The following is a 27,127-nucleotide window of genomic DNA, read 5'->3' as shown; positions in this document are numbered from 1 at the left end:
TAATCATGACTGATAAAATTATAGTCATGTTGCTCGATATGTTTGGTACATCGCTGATGCTGGATATACATTTTTTGAATGAATGAATGAATGAATGCTGGAGGAAATAAATAACAGAGAGAATGGCAGATAGCAGTGGGATTTCTGACATCTTTTGTTGTTGATGGTTTAATATTTAAAGTCTATCAAGGATACTGGATATAGGTTTTCAAAGGTAAAATGTGAGAAAGATTTTCTAATGTTCCTTAGCCATTAATTAGAATCATTATTGAATCTTGGAGGCAGGGTGCAACATAGAAATAATTTACCGTAATTCCCTCATTACAGGGCTTAAAAACAGAGGCTCAGCTGAGTGAAAAGGTGCGGTCACATCAGCAGGTGATGTGAATCAGGTTCAGAAACGGGACCCATAACTGCTGGACCATTTTTTTGCTCCTTAAATTTTGATTTTTTACTTTGTTTAGGGCCAAGATGCCACTAAGAACACAGCTCTTACCTTCAGTGAGTTCTCCTTTAATGGAAATAAATACTAATAATCTCAGCTTTCTTTTTAAGTTACCATGACAATTTCTTTGGCTGAGTAATTCACTTGATTATCTATTGCACGATTTTTTGGAGCAAGTGTATTTCACAAATGTATGTGTGTATATATATTTATATGAAATAAAAGTAAGTTCAGTAATGTTTAATTAATAATATCGTCATAATATTGGGAAACCCAGATTCCTTTTCTGTGAAGGTGCCATTTTGAGAACATTAGTCACAGTCTTCTACAGAAAAAGGATTTTTTAATATATTTAAACATTTTAATCAGTACAATAAAGTAGTCACCAGAATTATATTTTAAGCTCTAATGCTGATTATTTCCACTATATAAACCTGTCTAAATGATGCTATAACATAGGACCCAGAAATAGTATGGATCATGTTTTTTTAAAATAATAAACTATTTTCTTAAAATGCAAAGAAGGGGAAGGGTTGTCAAAGACCCATGGACCCATGGACCCATGGTAGGATTGATGGGGGAGGGGGAGGTGGCTGGGGCTGGGGAGAGTGATGCGGGGAAAATGGAGACCACTGTATTTGAACATCAATAAAAAAAGAAAGAAAAAGAAATATAAGAAATATCAGCAGAGTTAAAAATGCAAAGAAAGATTTTAGATTTAAGTGTTCATTTAGAAGGAAATAAAAGTAGGGGTTTAGATTTTTGCAAGTGGAATGTGTTACATATCAGTAATGAAAATCGACATGAATAGAGCATTTTTAGGAAGATAAATATATTTTTAACCTGCCTAACTGTCTTGGCACAGTATGCATCGAGCTTCTGTGTGCCTCTGAAGGAGCATCCGTGTGTCTGTGTAGATGGATGGTGATATGAATAGGAGAATGCTCACTGATGTGCGCCCCCACCCCAGCCCCCGGGTGAGATTTTTAGCTCACCGTTAAATAGAGGACTGAACTGAGCAGTTTTGAGCCTTGCAGCTCTCATTTAGATTTTTTAACTCCTCTTTATACAATGCACATTGAGCCCCATTGTCTAAATTTTTAAATTTTTAAAAATATTTTATTTATTTATTTTTAGAGAGGGGAAGAGAGGAAGAAAGAGAGGGAGGGAAACATCACTGTGTGGTTGCCTTTTGCCTGCTCCCAACCAGGGACCTGGTCTGCAACCCGGGCATGTGCCCTGTCTGGGAATCGAACTGGCAACCTTTTGGTTCTCAGGCCGGCACTCAGTCCACTGAGCCACACCAGCCAGGGCCCACTGTCTAAATGTTTATGGTGGACCTACTCTAACTGGCATTTTGAACTTTTTTTAACAGTCACTATAGTAGAATAAAAACATTTAAAATGGGCTTGCCAAAATTGATAACCAAGTCTCAGTGATGTGATCAAATATATATATATTTGCTTATATAAATTTATATATTCATATTTATGGGACATCTGATTAATTATATTAGGACCATTAATACAGTAGCTCCCTCAATAATTTTATTCAGATAATATAAAACGATGCTATAATGGTGGTTTCAAGCTGGTCCAGTTGTGACTTCATAATTTTATTTTAGTGAGGGGAATAGAGGACTACTATGAATAGCTAGAAGGCTACCACGTGTCATACATGGTGTTTAATGTTTCTGTGAGTCGTGGTAAGGCTTACAGAATCCCTGATGGCACTGAACTAGTTCTTTTCCCAGCCACACGGTGTATAGGCTGGGACTGAGATTCTGCAAGGGACTGGCTGAGGATACCGCTTGTCTTCAGCTACAACTGTGCAGTCTCAGCTCGCGCACTTTGTATCTTTTCTAGAAGCATGTCCCCTCCAGGTTTACTAATTAAGACCTTTTATTTCTCCCCTAATGTAGGTAAGTATTATGATGCTTAGGGTTGAGAGGGTTTTAGAGGTTCAGTAATTTCACCAGCATCACAGGCTGTTGTGAAAACGACTTCCATTTTCTTTTATACCGTGTTCCTCCTTCTCCTGCTGCTGCATTAAAACCCAGGGTCTGGAGAAGACCTTGCTCAAGGTTTGCTCATGCTTTTTATCAGATGTCTTTGAAGCAGCCTGCTGTGATGGCAGCGTAGAATGTGTTTTAGGTGTGATACATTGAAGTGTGTTTACATCATTTAGGAAGGAAAATATTTTTTTTGTTTTGTTTTGCAGATGTGCAGATCAGCTTTCAAAATGTCTTCTGTGTCTTCTGAGCATCTTCTAAGACAATTGCATTAGCCTCCTGCTAGTTGACTAATAGGATTAATACTTGTAAAAAGCGTTCTAAAGCCACATGCCTTATGAAGTCAATGCTGGGTATGATTTTACAAGTATGTGATCTCTTTTTTCAAGCGAAAACGTTAACTGGAAAAGTTCTTGGCACACAGTAAAACATCGTGCAATCTGTTATTTGTCTTAAAGATAATGACTCGAGGGTGGCTCTAGTCTTACGGTATCTAACTTATGATTTGTTAGGGGAGTTTCTTCCACTTAGAAGTAGTGCAAATGTGATTATATTTACATAATATGTCATTCTGAAAAATTATGGTGATATAATTCCAGTAAAAAAATATTTTTTTTCTATAACTACTTCAAAGTGTAGTCAACTAAATTAACCACAATATATTTTTTTTAAACGCAACTAAAAAGAACAGACCCCTTCCCCCCCGCAACAAAAAATAAAACCCAAACGACCTTTCTGATACTTCTTTGAAGTTTTAGCCGTTTAACATTCTTCGCGATATATATTATTAAGAGCTCTATTCAACATAAGGAACCAGTGAGTCATGTGAGCTCTAAAGGTCTGTTCTGGGGTAGATGAAGGAACTGAAATTTGAAAGGACGATAATTTAATTAAGTCATATTTTCCCTCATTCACTGTAGATGCTGGTTGAGGAGTGTTTAAAAACTATGACCCGTACTTTTCTTCATAACAATAAATGAGCAAAATCCATTTTTGTTGTTCTGAAAAATAAGTTAATTTTTAATATTCTATTATATCTATTCATTTGTAAGTATTTTGCCTTTGTTCCCTTGCTATGTAAAATATTGCTGCTTTTTCTAATGACCTTGACGTTAATAAATGGGCATAAACCAGTTTCTCTTAATCTGGTGGAAGGAGAAGCTTAATGAATTAGAATACTTCATTCTCGTTTCTTTGTGAATCCTACCTTTCGTTTCGATTTTTATCTTTTTCGTGTAACTTGATTTATTTCATTTTGGGCCACCTTTGCTAGATTTTGTTTACATTAGGGAGAATATATTAAACTTTAAAAGATATGGTGTGTCATTTGCCCACGGAAGGATTAAATCGCAGTATTACTGAGGACATTGTGTGCAGTGGAAAAATCAAACAGGAAGCTCCGGAGGGAAGGCAGGTGGTACTTCTCATGGTTTCAGATGCAGGGACGGCTGGTACTCGGTACACGAGAATGTTGTCTTGTGTGAGCCTGGTTAAAACGATATATATTTTCTTGCCAAACTTTGTATTTTCTATGATAACTGATGGCTTAAGCTTCCCTTTGATTTCCTTTTGTGTCCTTTCCATTTTAGTTCTGCTTTTGTTGACCACCAGCACAGTCTCCCCTCAGTCTTCCATGTGTTGGTACAAGTTCCCATCTTCTGCCACAAGAATAGATAGCTCCTGAAATGTCAGCATCAAGAAATAAGACACTGCAATGCAAACATTCAAAAGTAAATTAGTTATCCAGTGTCCCAGCTCAGGGACTAACCATAGTGCGACACCCAGGCAGAGATCACAGGCCCTCCCCTCCCCGACCCCTCAAAGGCCAGGCAAGGTTTGCCCTGTCTCCGGATCTTCCTGCCTAATCAAACCAGGGCCTTTCATCTATCAGTGTTTTGTTGTTGTGGCTGCTGCTGTCGCAAGAAGGAGATTCTATGGCTATTGGATGAGTCACACTATTTGTGCATAAGAGGAGCAATGTACGAAGTCACATAATTTGCACATTATTCAATAGGTGAATTTTTACCTTACCAACGACTTCTTGTACATTCTCTGGGGTCAATGATTCATAGGATAAACATTTTGCTTGACCAGCTTTACAGAAGCGAAGGCACACCCATATATCCCAAGCTAGCATGGTTGTTCAGCACTCGTGAGAAATTATAGATGAAAACTCGAGACATGTTATTAATTTGGGTTTTCTCAGGACATTTTGGATAATCACAGTGTAACTAACTCTGTTAAATCTGTCCTGTGGCAGAGTCAGCTAGCAAAGAAGGCTTGTCTCATTAGGCTGTCACAGGTGGGTTTTTCCAAGAGACGTTTGGGATGACAGCCACACACAGCACTCACTGTTTTTCAGCAGGCGGATGAAGGAACACAGGCCTGGAACCTCAGGCCTCAACCAGCCTTTGTTGCTGCCCTCTTACTGACACAACACAAATTGTTCCTTATCCCCTCCCTACCCTTAGAGTTCTGATTCATTGGACTCCGGCAGAGGAATTTGTCACAGGGTTCTTATTTTGACCCTGCTCACGGATGCCACTAACTTGAAAGGCACTGCTGAGCTAGCGGCTTGCATGTGAGTGTGAACCATAGGAAATTCTAATGTTTTACCATTTTGAGCTAGGAAGTGACAATGTCTTCTGGTTAATTTAAAATGTTATGTTAGTCAGCTTCCGGTGTGCTCCTGGTGGTGGAACTGGTGCCGTTTCCGTAAGGCTGTGCATGGGAACCTGGGGCTGAGGGTGGTCCCGCATTGTGCTGGAGAGAGTTCTAGTAAGACTCAGTCTGGCCGCCATGGGGCATGCCTGGTCCTCCTGCTAACTTTCAGACACACTCCTGGATGGGGCTTAACTGCATTCCCTTCTGATGTCCTCGCACCTGACTTTCTGTGTGTAATTGGGCAGCTCAGCTTTGCAGGAGATGATGCTGCGTCGGTGGCAGAATCTTACATTCTCATAAGCCCCTTTGTGGCTGTCTGAGAAAGCAAAAGATGTGTATTTCTATTAAACATTTATAGTCACAACCCTAAAAAAAAAAGAAATTTAACAGTAGAGCAGAGAGGAAACATTTGTTTTCCTCTATTCCTTGAAGTAATGGGGCAGTTTTCACTTTGTAGCATGCTATTTCTATTTTTTGACTGTGTTGATATTTTGGTAGAAACTATATTTATATCTCAGTTGCACAGTGTGTAACAATATTGAGTTCCAATTTATGTTGTTTATATACACATACATATCCTATAAATAAACATGTAATATATATTTCATAAACATAAACATGTATATATAGTCTATAAATATAATATGTATATATAGTCTATAAACATAATATGTATACACAGTCTACATAATACATAGCATGTATAAATATGTAAGCATATGTGTATATATATCACTATAAGAAATTGAGCAAAAATTTGTAATTGGCAGGCAAGAATAACTAATAGGGGGGATAAAGCTAGCAATAATAATTAATCCTTTAGTATTCATAAGACCATTTTAAAATAAGTGGGCCATTTTATGTTCAAAATATTCTAAATGTAAATTGTTGGCTTTAGTCCCAATTTCTTGCCGTTTTTAAAGCTGACGTTGTTCCCCAGAGGAAGTTTTTTATTTTGCACCTTAAAAAGTCTTGACTAGAATACGTAAAATGTCCTAGACTAGATGACATGTCTGTACCCTTTAAATAACCCTGTGTCTTCCTCTTCCTTATACTTTTACAGATATGGTCCGGAAAAAGAACCCCCCTCTGAGAAACGTTGCTAGTGAAGGCGAGGGCCAGACCCTGGAGCCTGTAGGTCCAGAAAGCAAGGTATCTGGAAAGAGCAAGGAATTTTCTGCAGATCAGATGTCAGAAAACACGGATCAGAGCGATGCTGCAGAACTAAACAACAAGGAGGAACATAGCTTGCATGTCCAGGATCCATCTTCCAGCAGTAAGAAGGACTTAAAAAGCGCAGTCCTGAGTGAGAAGCCTGGCTTCAATTATGAGAGCCCCAGTAAGGGAGGCAACCTTCCCTCCTACCCACATGATGAGGTGACAGATAGAAATATGTTGGCTTTCTCATCTCCAGCTGCTGGGGGAGTCTGTGAGCCCTTGAAGTCTCCTCAAAGAGCAGAGGCAGATGACCCTCAAGATATGGCCTGCACCCCATCAGGGGACTCACTGGAGACAAAGGAAGATCATAAGATGTCACCAAAGGCTACCGAGGAAACAGGGCAAGCGCAGAGTGGTCAAGCCAATTGTCAAGGCTCGAGCCCAGTTTCAGTGGCCTCAAAAAACCCACAAGTGCCTTCAGATGGGGGTGTAAGACTGAATAAATCCAAAACCGACTTACTGGTAAATGACAACCCAGACCCGGCACCTCTGTCACCAGAGCTTCAGGACTTCAAATGCAATATCTGTGGATACGGTTACTATGGCAATGACCCCACAGATCTGATTAAGCACTTCCGCAAGTATCACTTAGGACTGCATAACCGCACCAGGCAGGATGCTGAGTTGGACAGCAAAATCTTAGCCCTTCATAACATGGTGCAGTTCAGCCATTCCAAAGACTTCCAGAAGGTCAACCGCTCCGTGCTTTCTGGTGTACTGCAGGACATCAATTCTTCAAGGCCTGTTTTACTAAATGGGACCTATGATGTACAGGTTTGTGCTCTGTATTGTGGTCTCTTTGTACACAAAAAGCTGTTAGTAATGAAATGTGAGCTTTTACATGCATGTTAAAATCGAGCTCCCAATACCAAAGGGGTAGCTTGCTAGACCCAGCAGAAAAGATGAACACATTTCATTAGCTGCTTCATGCAAATGTGCATCCAGCACTGTCTTTAGACTCTCATCATGGAAATTAATCCCAGTATTTCTGCTATGTTGGGAAAAGCCTTCTCATGGAATTAGCTAGGCTTCAGGTTTCTAGACATACTTCATGGTAGTTTGATTTTTTTCTCAGTCTTCCAAAAATGCCACTGATCTTTGTGGTTCTTCATGACAGTAATTCCTGCTTTGTTCTAGTATTAGATTATGAGCCTTTTGCTATAGTCTTTCCTTCTGTGAGGGTCTTTCTTATGACTTGGATTAGGATTTGATTTGCTACTCAGCCCAGTGTCAAATTGGACTAGATTTAGGTCATATTGACAGAAGCAGAGGTGGATTCCTGAAAAAGCAACATAATTGCAAATGAAAATTTGGAAATAAAATATTACATTGATCAAAAAGAAGTCCAAGGGATTGTAAGTCCTAGGGACACCGGAATGACCTCGGGATGGTCCAATAAATCATTCCTTTCTGCACTTTAAGGGAACTAGTAATTTATGGAAGCATTTAGTAGTAATTTAGATTTCTACTTTTATTAAACATGGCGTTCCTCTTTGATTTCCTCTTCTGCCTTTAGATTATGGCGTATATGAAATGAAAAAAATTACCATTTCAAATAGAATGAACTTCAGAACTGAGTCTAAAGAAATGTATTAATTTTATTTTGGCAATTTTAAGCATAGTCAAAACTCATGGTAAGCTTGAGAAAAGTGGATTAGTTTCTGTGAATAGTGTGTAGATTTTTATTGTGTTATTAGGCCAGGAAGTTTCAAAACATTTGATTTAATATTAACCTTCTCTAGAAGCGAGTAGAAGAAGTATCGAAGAACTAATGAAATCACATCACACTCAATTGACCTCTTAAATTTCTTAAAATATCAGTCATTTTTATCAACTCAGTAGCTATGGTGCATTTGACATAGACCTGTCTGTTGGCCTGGTGCCAACTCAGAAAGATAAGCAAAGGGGTTATAAATAAGAGGTAGTGAACATATTTGTAATCCCTGTAAGAAGAATCAGAAGAGAAATTTCCAAATCCTTATTTTAAAAATGTCAGAATGGCAACCTCACCATTTTCAGGGAGACATAAAGAACTCTTGAAAGAGCCGATTCCATCTTTGTAAAGCTCCCTTAAAAATTCCACCTTACTTTGCGAATTTCCACAAATAGAATTATTTCTGGGGAGCAGCAAATTAAGTCGACGTAGTTATTATGCATGAAAGCTCCACGCTTTGAACTGCCGTCTCATTAGGATCATTCCACTGCCTCATGTCAGGTACACTCTGCTGTCAGACTGTGATTGGAAAGCAAATACGTGTTTTAGATAAAAGGGTTAGAAGGGAATAATGTCAGCATGTGAAATGGCGTTTCATAATTAGCAAGTAATGCGATGTTAATACCTGGATTTCCGGCTGGAGTTTCAGGTGGTTCACTCGGGGGACGACTTCTGAGGGAGGCTGAGCCGAGCTGTCAGGAAGCCTCTAAAGCGAAGATTACTAAGGCCTATAGTCTGGAAGAGTTCAGATTTTTAAACATACTTCCATTTCCCCCAAACAGTTATTTGTTAGGTTCTCGGTTATTTATAGAAAAGTTTATGTTTGGGTAGAGCGAGCTGGACACTTTTCCTGGGCAGGGATCTTGGAAATAAAACAGATGTGCGAGCTCTCTGAGTTGGAACTAATGGAAGTGGAAATAAAGCAGCTGATCCTCGACCGGGCTGTCCCCGAAGTCCTCGCAGCAGCACTCGGGGAAGAGGACACGAACGTGGCAGCGAAGAGCACAAAGGGAGATAATCTTGTTAAGATGCTGTTTTTTCCGCCAAAGAGACATAATATGGCTAAACATAGAAAGATATAGCAGTCTGTGGGAAAAGTGGGCAATCCTTTTGAAAAAATGGGACTTAGAAACAAGTCTACAGAGAGTTAACTTGCATCAGTTTAGGGAGAGAACACTAAATGTGCTTGTAGGCCAAATGCTAATCTCGAATCCTTTGCCCGTGCACCAGATGTTGATGCAAAAGCTCGTCTGAAGATAAGTAACTTACTAGTATTTTTATGCTGAAATAAATACTGAACAGCTTCCCTAGATGCATAAACAGAACGAGAGCACATGTGAAGTCCCCCCTTTTCCCCCCACATGTCTGTGTGGCTGCAATGCTGCTGGAGACAGGCATCTTTCCTTGGCACTTGAATTGTGCGGAGGCTAAAAGCTGTGGGAGAGAAAACGCTGACTGTAGAACTTCTTTAATGCAGGTTTGTCAGGAATTTATGGTGAGTTGATGGCATGTGTGTGTTCGGATAAAAAGATGTTGATCAATATGAGTATTACAGACAATAATCATTCTATGCTAGGAACTATTTCTATCTATCTGTAATTTAAGCTACTTGATGTGATAGATGAGCAATTCATTCAACTTTTTCGATTAAATTGGCTTTTTTTTAACGTTCAGGACAGTTGGTGGTTAGTGATAGATTTATGACATTTCAGGCAAAGAAAAAAGGAACCAGGGCCCAAGCCCAGGACTTAGGGTCTCCGGCTTTGATCTGTGTTTTGGTTTGACGTGGAGGGTTTTCAGTAATTCGACTGCAGCGCAGACGTGAGTTATACTGTTGGGAAAAAGAACTAATTTAAACACATTTTAAGATTTTCAGTTCCAAGTTCAGATTCTTTGACATATATTTGGGGGACTAATTGAAGTCGAGTCATACTTGTACTGACACCAGCCACTTCTGCATACATTTTTATTGCAAATAATGAAGTCAAAGAATTACAAGTTTGTGAAAATAGTGTCACATACCAGTGTTGCTTTGCACTGAACTCTAGATAGAGGCCCAGCTGGATAATGGGATTCACTTTAAAGGGCCCCCATAAAACCAGGGTAGTCTTTTCTTAAGCCTGTTGAAATCAAATCCTCTCAGAGCACCTTGAGGTGGGTGCCCTGCCCTGAAATCAGAAGAGATGTGGATTTTTTTACCGAGAAAAACGAGAAAAGATATAATGTCTAAGAGACAGAAGGCAAATATGTTTACTAGCTTAGAGCTCATGGACTTGACCTGGATGTCAGTGTCTCAATTTCTAAATTTTTCCTGACTGTTTTATCAGTTATGATGCTTCAATGTTTAAAAATAATGGATGTGGCATGATTGGGAAGCCCTTCATGTAATTTTTACTACCTATGTTCAGCCTTTGAGGCTCACACAGGGACTAATAATAGGACAAGAGATTGAGTTCAAAAAGTAATTACAGCTTCTTTCTTTTTAATCTGTTTTATTATGCTTATATTTAAACCACCGCTGAATGGAGAGGCCTGCGTTGTTAAACAGCGAGGGGGCTGTTTCATTAGGGCTTAAAGTGCTGTGCTTTAGGGGGGGTGTGTCATCTTTATGGGGGACTCTTAGCCCTGAGACCAGGTTATAAAAGCTGGAGTCCTGTCAAGTTGTGCTTCCCACGGGAAAGTGTTTTTGTTACCCCAAGTTTATAAATGCTTACGATGTGCATGTTGCCTTTTCATACGACTGAACCCTTTCTGTTATTCTGCCTTATTTGGGACTGCAAAGAGATAGCTGTCAGATTCCAGCTATTACATTCATTTTGGCCCTTGATGAAATACTTAAGGTTCACAGAGGAACGTCATGACTGACAGGTGACTGTCCTGTGTCTGATCTAGGGGCCCTCACTGTGTCTCTGTTCTGCAAATATTTTTATCAGAGTTGCACAGTATGTCGTGTTAGAAGCAGGAAGAACAGATTCCAGAGATAGGAAGTCATCCTTTGTATTTGTATTTTTAACATACTTCACTCTGAGCTTTATGGGTCCTTCACATGTAGCCAGTGTGTTCATTGGAACAGGGGGATCACAGTTTGGTCTGGGGGAAAAAAAAATCAGAGAACATTAATCTCATTTTGGTCTATTTTGACTTTTCTTGAATTTTATTTCCAAATATTTATTTTTTTTGCTATGCAGTCTCCTTTGATCTGGAGGAGAAGGGAAGTTGTAGATCTTAGCAGGTTCTGTTTCTTTGTTTTTCCTCAGTCGAGGACAATTGAACTTCAGAACAACTGGTGAATGAGGCTTTAATCACTTCAGACTGTCTATCAAGTACCAAATGTTTGGTGTATGACCCATACTCATATTCAGGGCTGCGTCTCTTTAACAAGTAGTAAAGTGTGCAAAATAAACCACATGCTCACCCTAATGCTATAAAACAAAGCAAAGTCCTGGCATTTACGGGGTTACTATCATTGTGGAGATGGCCGAGCTAGATAATGTTAGCCACCCAGGTGGAGCAGGGTACTTAGACCACCTTCACCTGTCCTTTTACCTGCGTGATGGTGAAATCTCTACTTGCCTTTTATACTGTGGGGTCACTAGGATGCATGTCAATTGCTTTTTCATCTTTGGTTTACTTGCTCTCATTGAAAGAACATGTATCGCTTTCTTAAATGTAGTATTTCTCTCTAGGCAGAATGTTTAGAAGAAGAAATTGTTATCAGTGCATCCAATCAAATTTAATGTTATTTAACTCTTAACAAAGATTTTATTCTCTAATGGCCCGTTCTGCTAACCGTATCAAATCAACAGATTATTCAGTGCTGTGTGTTTTTTGGGTCATTGTAATTGCAGTGCACACGCAGCTAGCTGATGGATACCCAGAAACATTAAGTACAGTGTTAAGCCAAGAAAAGTTTGGAGAAAAAGCGTAATTCCCTCTCATTTTTCAATTTTCTTCAGAGCATCAATTCTTCATCCTATGATTTTAAAGTGTAAGGTTAAGTGTTACACATTTTTAGAATATCAGACCTTTGTTTAATTTTAATTGGAAGTCAAATGTAAAATTAATTTTTGTATTATTTTCATTTGATCTATACTTCTTTCATCTACTAGCTTACATACATAATCAAAATTGCACGTATCTTCAGCTTTTTTTTCCTTTAATTTTGGATTCACTTCTAATAATCTCCAGCATTTATTCAAGGTTTCATATGGGCATATGTAGCTCTGAGCTCTTCACATGTATTCATAAGTCATCTTCATAAAAAAAAAAAAACTCTTGAAATTGACACTGCCATTATGTCCATTTTAAAAAAAACAAGGAATGGGCATAGAGGAATTAAAGTGACCTGCCCAAGATCCCAGAGTTGCAGAAGTGGGATAGATAGGATATAAACCAGGGTAGATAGGCGATAGAACCCTGTCTGTACTACTGATATACTGACTCCCAATTGCATGGAAGGGAGGAGATACAAGCTTATATATACACCAGGGCTGTGATGTACACACTGTGTGAATCACATTGAATTTGGGGACATAAGTGATGTACTATAATGCTGCCTTTTTGAACTTGCTAGGTTTATAATTGAAATCTTTGAAAAGAAAATTAATGTTCCTGATTTGCCTTTTTTAAATTATCATGATTCATCATCATTGCTACTTTTGCTCCAGAAGCTAGTTTTGATTAGAGTAAGGGCCAAATGTTGATCCAATCAGTCAAGGGCAGTGTGATGTCTTACTTATCCCCCGATTCAGATGTATGTATTTGATTTAGTTTATATTTCTCTCATTTGGAGGACTTAGAGGAATTTATGATTTAATAGGTGGTTTTAGAGTTACATTCTTCTCTTTCAGTTACTAGACACAACCTTGGTTGGATTTTCTATCAAGATTAAATGATAAGCAGATGCACCCAGCTCCAAGGCTGCTGTTCTCTAAGACAGTGTAATTAAAATTTAACTTTCACTTATGAGTGAGTTACAGGAATGGGTGTGGAGGCAGCAAAAAAAATCTGAATACTTTAGCGTGTCTAACTGGAGTGTATCGCATACCCCAACCTTGCTTGGAGCTGTGGGATTTCTCTGGATGCTGAGTATAAGGAAGTATGGACTACGGAGAATTCAGAGAGAGTTTGCTTGCTTAGCTACTACTATTCTCCCTGAATATTTAGATGACCTGTTAATGTGGAGTCAAAGAACACCTGAATTCTTTCATGAGTCTAGTACATATTTGGAATCTTACAATCAACAATGGTTTGTTCAAAGACCTGTTTTTCCAGCTGATAGGTAGCTGCACCTTGCAATTCCATGGACACCTCAAAGTCAGCATGTGTAAAACTAAAGTTCTTAGTTCCTTCCCTGGAACAATGTTTTTAAACCATTGTTTGTTCTCTTTTTCCACTTTCAAGTCAGTCTCGCTGGAAATGTCAGTTACCGTGGATTTCTCTCTGTTAGGTATCAGCTCTCCCCAAGACATTAATTCGTTTGTCTCAGTCTTCCCTTCTTTATTCTTTTACTGCCACTGCCCTTCAGGTTTACTTAGTAGATTCTTAGTGGTTTTTTTCTTTTTTTTGTTCCCTTTTGTTCTCTTCTGAATTCACCCTGCCTGCCTCCTCCTTCTCCCTTTTTCATTCAGTTCTATTTCTCCCTCCTTTTATATCTCTTCTTTCTTCCCTCTTTCTTCTTTTCCTCTTTCTCTTCCTTTACTTTTCAAAGATTCTATTTCTAAATCAATATTCCTACATTTCATAGGAAATGTAGATCTAATTTGTATAAAAACTTCTCATTCTAATTAAACCTATGTAATTAAATATAGGCTTTCTGAAAAGACATTCTTTTTCCAAATTCTCTCCCACCCCCCGTCTCCCTGCTCACTTCCTGAAAGCAGCTTCCACCGTTTCAGCCCTCACTTCTGCTTTATTCATTTCATTCCCTGCACCTGAAAAGCCATTCTGTGATTCATTTCAAATGCCAACTCATTTGGCCACAGCTGGGTGGGCACCTCCTTCCAGAAGCCTTTGTTGACCTGTCCCTGTAGATGAGCTTCCTCTACGTTGTCATGGGACTCAGTACTTCCCTCAGCAGAAGTACATGTTCCACTGTTGGTGTCATCGATTGATTCAGGGGCTTTCTGCACTAAGTCACCGACATCTGGAGTGTTGGACTGTGTCACTTCAGTGTGTAACCCCCGTGCTTGGCATAGTAGAGGTGCAACAAAGCACCCTTTCTGGAGGAAAGATGCTCCACAGTGATTTAACTCTGTTTTCCCCATTAAGACACTCTTTAGAGCATACCTGCAATTTTTATTTATCTCCATTATGAGCTGGCTATGATAGTGTGTCAGTGCATGGACAGTGCACAGCTTTATAATCCACTTGCCCTGTACTTTGTGTTTTGTTTTGCAATTTTCTACCCAAAAGATTATCTTCCAGATTATTGAATGACTTTAAGATTTATTGGTATTCTATCAGCCCAAATACCAAATAACCATAGGGAATTGGTTCAGTATAACGCTGAGTCAAATGAGAAACCAGGTTGGGGCTTGACTGTGTATTACTGTATTCCAAAAAAGCTGATGGCAAAAAGATGTGTAATTAAGAATAGGCAGTATTTTACCTTTAAACTTTCCCCTTAGACCAATTCAAGTTTTGGTTCCTCCCCCCCCCCCCCCCGCAAAAAAAAAATGTTGGCTCTTATAAAACCAAATGAGAAGGGTGTTTATTCCAGTTATTCCAGTGACACAAGGAAAAGGCTGTGATGGCATGAGACTAATGATTGACATCTAATTAGACTTGCCATTGAACTTTTTCACGTCTCCATCCAGGTATATCATTAAGGCATATTATATGTGCCAGTGTTTTTTGAAATCCAGTACTACGCAGAGACCTTCCCTATGTGATGAGCGCATTCACTCTGACTAGTTATTTTCCGTCCAGATCGGCCCTTAAGATTTCTTCACATTGTTTGTACCTTGGGTATTTGAACAGTAGTTTTTTTTTTTAACACCATAGCTTTTTATTGTTCAGGTTTTTACTTTTTTTTGACTATCAGCCCATAACCTCAAGCTTTCCTAAATGAGTACCCTCCTAATTGTCTCTGTTGCTATCAATTATGGTACTTGAAAATGAACCACATCTGAGAAAGAGTTTGTGTTTAGTTAAACAACTCTTTTTGTTCCGTTGAACAAAAGTACATGTGCTAAAGTGTCATTTTAAGAGTTCTGAGGCTTTAAAAAAGTCTTTTCCTGTGACATATTCTTTTAGATATTATTCTTACTACTTTGTTCCATATTATTAGGAGGAAGGACGTAAGTTGAGGTTAAATATAAACCATTTATATTTTTAACTTCTACACTGAAACATTTTTGTGGAAAGACATATGTATATGAATTATAAATGAAAGCCACAGAACATACCGCATGGAAGGAATAGTGTTTCAAAGCCTAAGGTTAAAATAGAACAAACACCATCATGTCTTCAATCAGTAAAAAACAATTCAAAATCTGTCCTTTTTCGTGTCTTACCAGATAGGTATGTTGAGTATTTCTCTATAACTCTAATTCACAAGCAAATGGCTTTATAGTCATTTGTTTGTGGCTAAAAGGTAGACTTTTGTTCTGTTTTTTTTGAAGCAGCCCTTATGCGTCAGGTTGAGTCAGTAATAATGGGACCGTGAATGACTATGGCTTCCTTATCCCAGGTAACTCAGGGGCCATAGTGAGAAATTTCTCTGCGTGCTCACATTTCCCACAATGAGTTCATTCATTCATCTGGAATGTATCGAGCCCCGCTTGCTTCCAAAGATACAGAAAATACCATTCCTTCAGTCCAGAAAGGAGTATAAACAGAAGTATGAGCTTAGTAACACAGGATATAACTTTCTCATTCACAGCTAAGAATACAAGGAGTGCCAAGCTCATGACTCTTGTTACTGATTGGCTTCACCACTCCCCGCCTGTTCCGTCTTTTCATCCCACTGGCAGGATAAATTCAATTAGTTTATGTTATTCATTAATAATCCTGTTTATGTGACTAGAGCTGTAGAGTATGCTGTCTACTAAGGGATTCACTAGTCACACGTGGCCATTTAAATTTCAGTTAATTGAAACTAAATTAATAAAAATTTCATAAAACTACTTAAATTTAAAGATCAGTTCCTTAGTTGCATTGGCACTATTTCAGGTACTCAATAGCCATCTGTGGCTGGTGGCTCCCCTGGACACGGTAAACGGCAGAACATTTCTGCCGCTTTGGGAAGTTCTGTCGGACAGCGTGGCCCCAGAGTTTGCAAATCCCTTTCACATTCGTTTCCTCACCTGACCCTCACAATAACCCTGATAATAATTGGCAAGGCCTACAATGTCAATTATATCCATGAAGATGAGGATACCGAGGTGCCAGGAGATTCAAGAATGTATCTTTCCATAGAATTTAACTTACAGTACTTCCTTTGGGAGCAAATAGATGCCAGTAAAGGTAAATGTGCATGAATAAGGACTTTATCTATGATTTTTGACATTGAAATATGAGTAATTTAAAGGTGGAGATATGGCACAGCTTGTTTAGGGTTGTAATCTGATATTTATCACAGACAGAGCACACATTAAACACTCAGTAGTTACTTAGCTACTGACTGTATGAATGAATGGTTGCAGTGTTTGTTCCAAACAGAATTTATAGTTAAACAGAAATTTTAAAATGTGGCTAAGGGACTACTGAATTGATGGGTTATAATTTAAGTTCTGGTTAGCAAAAGAAAGAAGATGGAAACTTACCATCTTTCCTCTGCTTGAGATCCTTTTTTTAGTATAGTCATAGCTAGGGAACAATAAGGTGTTTTTTTTTTAACTTCTTGCTATGTTTAACCATTGGAAAAGTTTGAGATATTTTTTTAAAGATTTTATTTATTTATTTTTGAGAAGGGAAAGGAGGGAGAAAATGCAGGAGAGAAATATTGATGTAAGAGAGAAACCTTGATTGGTTGTCTCTCATACATGCCTAACCTGGGACTGAACCGCAGCTCTGGCGTGTGCCCTGACCAGGAATCGAACCCGCAGTCTTTCCCTTTGAGGAATGATGCCCAACTGACTGAGCCACAGCAGTCAGTGCTGAGATAATTCTTTGTGCAGGCATCATTTCCTGGCAATAACATTCACTAAACTCTTACAGTGTGCATTTATCTTGCATAGCTGTTCTTGATGTGTATTTGTGTTTAACCTAGAAAAGACTGCTTTTTTAAAAAAGATTTTATTTATTTATATTTTTAGAGAGGGAAGGGAGGGAGAGGAAGAGGGAGAGGGAGAGAGAGAGAGAGAGAGAGAAAGAGAGAAACATCAATGTGCAGTTGCTAGGGGTCATGGCCTACAACCTAGGCATGTACCCTAACTGGGAATTGAACCTGCAACACTTTGGTTTGCAGCCTGCGCTCAATCCACTGAGCTACACCAGCCAGGGCAGAACTGCTTTAAATCAGTATTTGTGAATTATGACAACAAAACAAAGATGGTCAACAGTCTTGGTACGGTCTCCTAAAATTGTAAACTATGTGTTATTTTAGAAGGGCATTTAAATGATGTACATCAGTTATATTTCACCATGACCTAAGCATACAGCTCCTACAGAGAAAGTGTAAAAATTGCTATCAGATAGCATTTGGATCTATTTTTCAAAGAAAAAAGAAATAGAACACTGAGTAATTATGTTTTCTAAAGTCAGCTTTATATGTGAAGTGTGTAATTCTAATACTATAATAGCTTTTAATAATGTAAATAGTAATGTGATTTACTAGTATCCGAAGGGAAATCAGTAACCCATAGAAGTGTCAGTACTGTTTTCCTGCCATCAGAGGAGATCCTTTCGTTTTTATTCACTTCACTTGGTGCTTTGGAAAGAAGTGTCAGTAGTATGAAGGCACTCTTCAGCATCAAATATATAACCATTAAAAACATCCTAAATAATGGAGTTGGCTGATTTTCCCTAGGTGAAAACACGCCTTTTAGACATATAGATACCACCAACTTAAAAGATTTAATGTACTGTATTTTTTGGACCATAAGACACACCTAGGTTTTAGAGGAGGAAAACAGGAAAACATTTTCTAAGTAAAAAATGTGGTTTAAAAAAAAAGAAAAGGGAGCGTCTTATAGTCCGAAAAATACGGCAACTATCATTAGTAGCTTAGGTTATCCTAAACCAAAATGCCTAACTGGCAGGTTTTTGTTTCTTTTTTTAGCTAAATGGCCAAATGGCCTTTCTTTTGTGGGCTTTACATCTGATAGCCATTCTTAGCCTGAATTTTCTGATTCTGAAAGTTTCTGTCTGACAAATATGGCACAGGATGTTGTGATGCTTAGTAATAACTTCTATTTCACTTCAAAATCATGTTTTGGAATTTCTTAACACCATTTGTGCTCTCTGTTCGTCCTTTGTGTGTGTGGACGTGGAACATGAGTCTTGAAAATTGCAAAACAAAGACACAGTGATGATGTGTCCTGGTTTTTCAGGAGTCCCTGTTCTCCAAGCAGAAGGGGACGGCATTTCATACTCGGCAGCTTGGCAGCTCTGAAGCAGTGTGGTAGCTGAAACGAGCAAATTTCATACCTGGATTTCGTACACTCGCTTTCTGGGGCTTACATTACAGGGGAAGGGGATACTTCCGAATTTGCCTCTTTTGCTTCCAGTCGAAGCCCAGGGACAAAGTACCTGCATTGATGGCATCTCTTTTACATCCTTTGTTTTTGAAAACAAGGTTTCTCCTCACCCCCAGTGAATTGAGGGGCAGATGGAGGCATTTTGCAGTGTAGTCATAAGCACTCCCTTTTGGTGGAAACTTTAGTTGCTTGAGTCACCCAAGTGCTGGGTTGGGGTGATGGATAGACTGTCTCCTCCTGTGGTCTGGCTCTGACGTCTCTCACACCGCGGCTTGTCAGGTGCCCCCTGGACGGGTGCCCCATTCTTCCCCTTCTGGTTAGATGAGGCCCTGCTGTTGACAGACTGAAATCTGTGTGCCTGTGGTGGCGATGCAGACATTCGTCAAAAGCGAAACATCGTCACCCTTCGCTTGAGGGCTGTGGGAGACCTTCATAAGTGACTATCTTGACGGACAGAGGAAATGTTGAGCTGTCTTGTGTGTTTGTGCCCATTTCCTGGAACTTGAATACCGAACATAAAGTCACAGGTTGCCCCGACTGAGGAGCTAGTGTGCAGAGAGGTTAAGTCATGGGATCCAGGTCACAGCTCGCTCTCTTTGAGGGAAAGGGTGGACTTCAGTCTCAGTCATGGACAGTGGAGGCACACACGTATTTCTTGATGTGTGAAAGGGAATATCGTTTGCATATTAAGTAGAGCCTTTTAAATGATGTTGAGATGCCGGAGACTTTTCTCATGGACTGATTTGGATATGAGCAGTGATCACACATGTCATTTTTGAGCAGCTGTTGAAGAAGGCAGCGCATGATTATGCTACGTGCTTAATCTATGACATCTGGTTGCTGGAAAAACAAAAAAAAAATTTCTCTGATAGTTGGAAGACATAGTTTCTCTCTCCTCGGAGCATTACAGTCAGAGACTCGATATTAAGCCAGGCGTGCTGGCTGCTCAGCAGCGGCGCTTTGTTAAGCTGCGCGTGAGGCGCCAACTGGGGAGGGAGTCAGGGCTGCATAGTATGTGCCCTTCGAAGGCCTCCAATGCCTTGATAACGATGCAGTCTTGTGATTTCTGGTAGAACCCCGAGCTGCGGTGTTTTTTCATGGTAGAATAATTTGTATTTTGGCCTTTGGACATCCCATGACCCACTCTCCGGAGGGACCGGGCCTTTGCTCTGAGACGGAGCCTCGCTCTAATAACTGATGCGTTTTCTCCTTTCCATTTTTCCTATGTTGGGAAACATTTTAAACCTTTACATCGGCCCTCCTTCACCGAGACTTCAGGTCCACCGCCTTCATTTCATTTTTAATCTTACGGTTCGTGCACAGGCTTTAACTGTGAGCCATTTTGTGTGGTCATGTCTGCATCGTTATTCTACCTCCAAAATAAACTTCATCTTTGCCTGCAGTCTCATTTCTGTAGAAGCTGAACAGAGGATTTCCTTGGAGAAGTTCTGCATTGAGGAATCTCTGAGCAACCGCCTCTGGGTCTGACAGCCGTCCTTAGCTTTGTCAGAAGAAATCCCACGTGGCTTGGATGCTTCTGCAAGTGCTGGATTAGAAAGAGGCAGCAGTACAATCTACTCCTGTTGAAAAATTGTTTCCTTAGCTTTTTTCTTTCTAAAAAGCATATGTTATTAAATCCTCCCAATTACTTACAGCCCTTTTATTACTTACCTTCTTCTGATATCATGGCCAAAATGTTTAGCATAAGGAGCCTCTCATTGAGTAGCTATTGAATAATGAAGAGCGAATTTACTTGGCTCTGATTATTCAAGTGATTTCCTAATAAGCAGAAGTACTATTGTATTTTTCGATGTGGAATAGTTGCCAGTGTCTCGTCCTCCCTCCTGCGGAGAGCATTGAGCATTAATGAAACTTAAAGTAACATCCATCTCTTCTGTACCAGGTCACTTCAGGTGGAACCTTCATCGGCATTGGACGGAAGACACCAGATTGCCAAGGAAACACCAAGTACTTCCGCTGTAAATTCTGCAATTTCACTTACATGGGCAACTCATCAACTGAACTAGAACAACATTTTCTTCAGACTCACCCGAACAAAATAAAAGCCCCTCTCCCCTCCTCTGAGGGTGCAAAGCCTTCAGAGAAAAACTCTAACAAATCCATCCCTGCACTCCGATCCAGCGATTCTGGAGACCTGGGCAAGTGGCAGGACAAGATCACGGTCAAGGCAGGCGACGACACTCCGGTCGGCTACTCAGTGCCCATCAAGCCCCTTGACTCCTCCAGACAAAATGGTACAGAGGCCACCAGTTACTACTGGTGTAAATTTTGTAGTTTCAGCTGTGAGTCATCTAGCTCACTTAAACTGCTAGAACATTATGGCAAGCAGCACGCAGGAGCGCAGTCCGGCAGCCTTAATCCAGAATTGAACGACAAGCTTTCCCGGGGCTCTGTCATTAATCAGAATGACCTGGCCAAAGGCGCGGAAGGCGAGCCGATGACCAAGGCAGAGAAGGGCTCCAGCGGAGCGAAAAAGAAAGACTTCTCCAGCAAGGGAGCGGAGGATAATGTGGTGACAAGCTACAATTGTCAGTTCTGCGACTTTAGATATTCCAAAAGCCATGGCCCTGATGTCATTGTTGTGGGGCCACTTCTCCGTCATTATCAACAGCTCCATAACATTCACAAGTGTACCATTAAGCACTGTCCATTCTGTCCCAGAGGCCTTTGCAGCCCAGAAAAGCACCTTGGAGAAATCACTTACCCGTTCGCTTGTAGGAAAAGTAATTGTTCCCACTGTGCGCTCTTGCTTTTGCACTTGTCTCCTGGGGCGGCCGGAAGCTCGAGGGTCAAACACCAGTGCCACCAGTGCCCCTTCTCCACCCCCGACGTGGATGTGCTCCTCTTTCATTACGAGAGCGTGCATGAGTCCCAGGCATCGGACGTCAAACAGGAAGCCAACCACCTGCAAGGATCCTCGGATGGGCAGCCGGCAGTCAAAGAAAGCAAAGAACACTCATGTACCAAATGTGATTTCATCACCCAGGTGGAAGAAGAGATTTCCCGACACTACAGGTAAGCCATGGGGTGGGGAGGGCACATCAAGAGATTGATAGGCCCTGGCTGGCTAGCTCAGGTGGTTAGAGTGTCGTCCTGATACACCCAGATTGTGGGTTCAGTCCCCAGTCATGGCACATACAAGAATCAGCCAATGGATGCATAAATAAGCAGAACAACAAATCAATGACTCTCTCTCTCTCTCTCTCTGTATATATATATCTTTCTCTAAAATCAATCAATAAATTTTAAAAAATTGATAGAAACAAAGGCTGATCCAAAAGTGGCTGGGAATGATTGTGGTGACTTGGGAAATTACAAGACAAGATCGAGTAAAAGATCATTTGTAATACTGCAGATTATATGTTTATAGAGGTGATAACCACAGATTTTAACTGGATGACTTGTTTGAGACCATTTACTCTTCTGTTTCTTACCCTGTCTTATACCATTCACTGAGTATATTTTAAAGTCTGCAGTGATGCTGATAACACCAATGAGTTTACTGATAGACGATGATCCATTTATTTGTCCTTGCTCAGTTTGGCTCCATAGTCCATAATTTTGATGGAGCCATGCCTGACTGAAAAGTATCACTGTAATCTCTTCAGTTCTTTATTTCCACTGGGAGATAGTCCATTTGAGAACATGTTGCTCATTCTTTTTAATGAGATTGGCCATCCTTTGAGCTTTAAAACATTGAGCAACGACCTTGTTTTGCATGCACATAGTAATCTGAACGTGAGAATTCTGTAATAGGGATGACTTGGACTTCTGGACTCTTGTTCCTCTGAGCAGGTAACGCTGCTTCAGTTACTTCAGATTTGTAAACAGAGAGAATGTCAGGGTTTCCTTCTACTTGCACTCTGTTCTCTTTGTAAAGGTTAATTTCCCCAGTTAATCTTTATGTTTTCTAGAGATGAGTTTAGGATACATATCTTTATTTCATTTATGTATTCATCCCTTAATTAATTAATTCCCAAAAACATACATTATGCCCACTGCTAAAGGAGAAAAAATAAGACAAACATGGTGCCTTCATGGAGCTTACAGTTTAGTAGGAGATCTTACCAGATTCGGAGAGTGTAGAGCAGCATAACAATGAAGCAGAGGCTACTGTGTTTGAATATAATGACAACATAGCCCGATTTGGTAGATTAGGAAATGCCTCCCTGGGGAAGGAGCATTTCAATTGAGACCTGGTTATAAGTAGGAGTTACTACTTCACCAAAATCCTGGTAGTACAGTGTGTTCAGATAGGACTTAGCATGTATTGAATGCTTTTCTGTTATTATTCCTCCAAGTATCAAAATAAAGAGCTTTATTTATGATTTTTAAGTGCTTTTCCCTACTTAAAAAATTTTCACACCCCAAGATTTTAAACAGTTCTCCCATTGTTTTTAAAAGTCGTGTGTTTGTACTCATGTGTGTATGTTTTCTCAGTCACAGTCAGCAACAAAGCAGTTCGGGCCCAACAATGGGCTAATAATGCTAAATGCTAATTCGAAGGGCATCCTAATGTTGTTCACAGTGAATCTAAATGCTCGGAAAACACTTCCCTAAGATTGACACTGTTTAATTTATAAGGTCAGCCCTAGGAAAAGACACAGTCCTGCAATCAAATATGTTCACACTTGGCAGTGAGTGTTTCTGGCTCCTCTCATGTTAGCTGCATGTTAATTTACTTCTGAGGCTAGCAGGCATTAGCTCTCTCCCAAGCTTTACTAGTGTGCGTATTGTGCACGCACATTTATTAGGGGATGTGAAAAGTTTCACACATGCATGCATGCTCCTCAGAAGTGAAAATCAGAGAACCCATCCTTTTTACGGAGGAGGAGGAGGCCTTCTTCGATCAGGAGGACATCGGCCACAGTGCGCACGCACAACACTACGATGCATCTAGAGAGCAGGTCACCTAGAGGAGTCCTTTCTTCTCAAGGAAGCTGAGGCCATTGCTTGAAAACCTGTCTGAAAAAAATAGGATACTTTTGTGAAACAAAAACAATCCCAAGAAATACAACCATGAATAACATGTGACTGAATAATCTGAGAGTTTTACTCAATATTAAGGAAAGCAAATTTCGGAGCGAAGAGACTAGTCTTGTCTTGTTTCCTGCTTCTGTGCAAGGATGGCTGATAGGTTCTCACAGATATCTTTAAGTGAAAGCCCCGTGAGACGGGACTTCACCCTAGTTTGATTAAGCTGAGATCTCCGTGGTAGTTACAGTGGAATCTTTGGCTGCTCTTGGAATTCTTCTGAGGACATACTTTCTAAACAAACTGACGTTTGTGCATTTTAAGTTTAAGTCAACTTCTCACTATTTTATTAGATAAAACATGGAACAGCACTTGTCCCTAGGGCATTAAAATGATTCTTAAAACCTGATGGAGTTTGTGTGATTCTAGATTCTTTAAGTTGCTGGGCAGTTTATCTATGATCTTTTAATGAGTTCATGGAGAACTATTTGAAAGTTAGACAATTTCAGCAGTCCCAGCCAACGAGGGATGCAGGGATGTGAGAGGAAGTAGTCACAAGGATGTTGAAAACTTGATCATTTCCCCAAATACTTCATTTTGAAGGTAGTATAAAGGGGCAAGTTTACTCTATCACAATGACATCTTTTTAGTTAAATTTATGTTTATTCATATTATTTATGTTGGGAAGCTTTCACTATCGTTCTGTTTTACCGTGGAATATTCTAGGCTTTTGAATGTTTATATACAAGACTCACAGTGCAGTAAAAAGGTAGTATGAGCTGAGAAATGCACACTATGTGAAATCAGGTAGCTATAAAGTAACTGCGGCTGAGAAGCAGGGGAGTTGATTTAGAGCTGCGAGTGGAAAAACCTCAGTGTGGATTTTGTGGGCCTTTTCCCCAAGAACCGAGTTTCACCTGGGGTGAACTGCACATGGCCAGTCAGTAACTGGAACTTGGTCAGCTTTCTTGGTGCTTTGTATTTACTTGTGATACCCCAGCTCACACCATGACTGAGTTGTTATATTCCCCTCATGAATCTGCATCTCAGACTCCATTCCTTTCTTTTAGTATTTAATTAAACACTGTACTTATTCTCTAACTAGCTACTATTCATGTCATCAAAATTTTCAGTGTTATAACTTCTGCTTCTGGTGTAAGAGGCCTATCTCCTTATGAAACAACTGTACTAGATAAAACATACTTTTTAATGCTTTGCTACACTTCCACGAATTAAGGAATGTTTCTGAAGCCTTTCTCTTCTCCCTCCACCAAGAGTAAAGGACACCCAGACTGGAGAGAATGAAGGAGATGCGGGAGGGGAGGTCGCCTTGAGGGCAAATGCCCGTATGGATGCTGCCTTTGGTCAGCAGTGGCCCCCTGGAGTCGCTGGCGGAGACACTGTGCAGAACTGAATTTTACTTTTACCTTCAAGGTGGCTGCAGCGATTCCACATCAGTGCCTTCCTTTGACTCCTATCAGCAGTAAACACAAATTTGTATAGAGCAGCTTACTTCAATTTTTACTCCACACTATCCATGGCCAGGCCTAAGATAAACCTTGTAGGAGCTCCCTATTATACAGATTCTCTGTGTGGACAGGGATAGAAACCACGATATCTGAAATTAGTGTAAAATGCAAATAATAGCTTTAGATACTCAGCAACTTTACATGCAGTAGTTTTCAGTCATACGATAATAATGAATGTTTAAAATGAAAATTAAACTTACAGATTGATGAAGTTATATGAGACTATAAGTGAATATTTATAAAGAAGCAACTATTAGTTTTGAATTGAACACAGAGTTGTTGAAACTGAAGACCTATGGTTAGGTTAAATAACAGATTAGCAAATGATTGAGAGCACCTAAGTTAGTTAGAGGCTAAATTGGAAGACACTAGCCAGAATATTTAGGAGACAGGAAGGGCCCTAGAGCCCTAGAATAAACGAATGAAGTGAATGGAAGATAAGCAACGGGTATTTGAGGAGATAATGGCAGAAGGTTCTCAAGATGTATATACACAGATACTAGAATGCAGAGCTTATACTAAACAGGACACAGCTGACCCGAGAACAACTGTGTGGGTTCACATGTACACAGATTTTATTCAATTGGCCACAGTTCAGTTGCCAGTGCAGTTCAAACCCGAGTTGTTCAGGGTCCCTGCCTTGACTGAGAGTCCTCGTCTGTGGAGGGGTGACCGTGGTTGCATATGGATTTTAACTGTGAGGGAGGTCAGCAGCCCACGTCTCCTGCGCTTCAGGGGTCAGCTGTCTATACAAACAAATCCGGTCACAGACATGGTGTAATAAATGTTAAAATGCCAAGGCAGAGAGGTACTTCAGAGCAACTAGAGAAAAACAACATACCTACTCGGAAAAGAGTTAGGTTAAATAGAAGACTCTTTTTTTAAAGCACAAAACTGGAAACCAGAAGAGGGAGGAATACTACTCAAAGTTTGAAGAAGGGGGAAAAAAAAAACAGACAACCGAGTATTGTCTAACTGTCAAACTATCTTCTAAGAATACGCACAAAGACATTTTCATATAAGCAAAGGCCAGAGAAATTGGATAAATCTAAATAATGATAGCCTGCCTAACGTATGCAGTAAAGAGGGATCGACTGAGATATTGGGCAAAACTCATATGTAAGTTTGCAGAGGAAATACTCAGAATTAAGCTGTCCTAAGGCTGTGCTTGAGTGGTCCAGAGTTAGTGAGTTAGGACTTTGTTACACATCAGGATAATCAGTGAGGGAATAAGAAATGTGTCCATGACTTCCAAAGCTACAGAGGAGAAAAATAGAATAACAGAATAAAGAACAACCATAATGTTCAATCTACTTTTTTAAAAAAAGCAAAAATGGGGAAAAACATGGGATTTCAAAAGTAAAATCATAAAAGTCTTGATATTAAAAATCATAACAAATTTCTGGGGATTAAATTTTCCTCTCAAAAGATATTGGTATACTTGAACAATAATAAAATTTAAAAATGGAAAAAACAAAGATACTATTAGACTGCACTGGCCGGTGGCTCAGTTGGTTGGAGTGCCATCCTGTACACCAAAAAGTTGGGGGTTTGGTCCCAGTCCAGGCACATACCTAGGTTGTGGGTTTGATCCTTGATCAGGGCACATACTGGAGGCCACCAGTAGATGTTTCTCTCTCACAGAGATGTTTCTCTCTCTCTCTCCAAAAAGGATATTAGTAGACTTACTAAAAAATAAAACTCAACTAAAGTCTGTTTACAGGGTACATACTCGAAACATAAGGCTATGAAGTTTGAAAGAAAAAATAGACTGAGTTATTAGAACAAATATTTTTAAAGAGCTGAGTTACTAGAGCAAATATAAACCAATGGAAAACTGAGGTACCTTTATTAATGTCATACAGTTTAGACTGTAAGACAGGAAGCATGAGGGAAGAGTCATTACAT

The 27,127-nt window shown here is 39.8% G+C and overlaps 1 protein-coding gene across 6 annotated transcripts in view; it reads left to right on the top strand.

The window, feature by feature from the left end:
- Nucleotides 1–27,127, top strand: part of TRPS1 (transcriptional repressor GATA binding 1) — a 236,735-nt gene that overhangs the window by 38,168 nt on the left and 171,440 nt on the right. For 3 of the 6 annotated variants that reach the window (XM_028534063.2, XM_036031370.1, XM_028534062.2), the window contains 2 exons: nt 6,184–7,112; nt 20,599–21,731. In XM_028534063.2, coding sequence (XP_028389864.1) covers nt 6,186–7,112; nt 20,599–21,731 — 2,060 coding nt within the window. In that variant the 5' untranslated portion in view covers nt 6,184–6,185. Of the gene's footprint in view, nt 1–2,665; nt 2,824–6,183; nt 7,113–20,598; nt 21,732–27,127 lie in introns of all 6 variants that reach the window. The other 3 variants (XM_028534061.2, XM_036031369.1, XM_028534064.2) reach the window with 2 other exon arrangements.

Source organism: Phyllostomus discolor, chromosome 7 (assembly GCF_004126475.2).
Source record: "Phyllostomus discolor isolate MPI-MPIP mPhyDis1 chromosome 7, mPhyDis1.pri.v3, whole genome shotgun sequence".
In the NCBI taxonomy this organism is placed as follows: Eukaryota; Metazoa; Chordata; class Mammalia; order Chiroptera; family Phyllostomidae; genus Phyllostomus; species Phyllostomus discolor.
The sequence above is the reverse complement of the archived record's forward strand: the minus strand, read 5'-3'. Positions and strand labels throughout refer to the sequence as shown.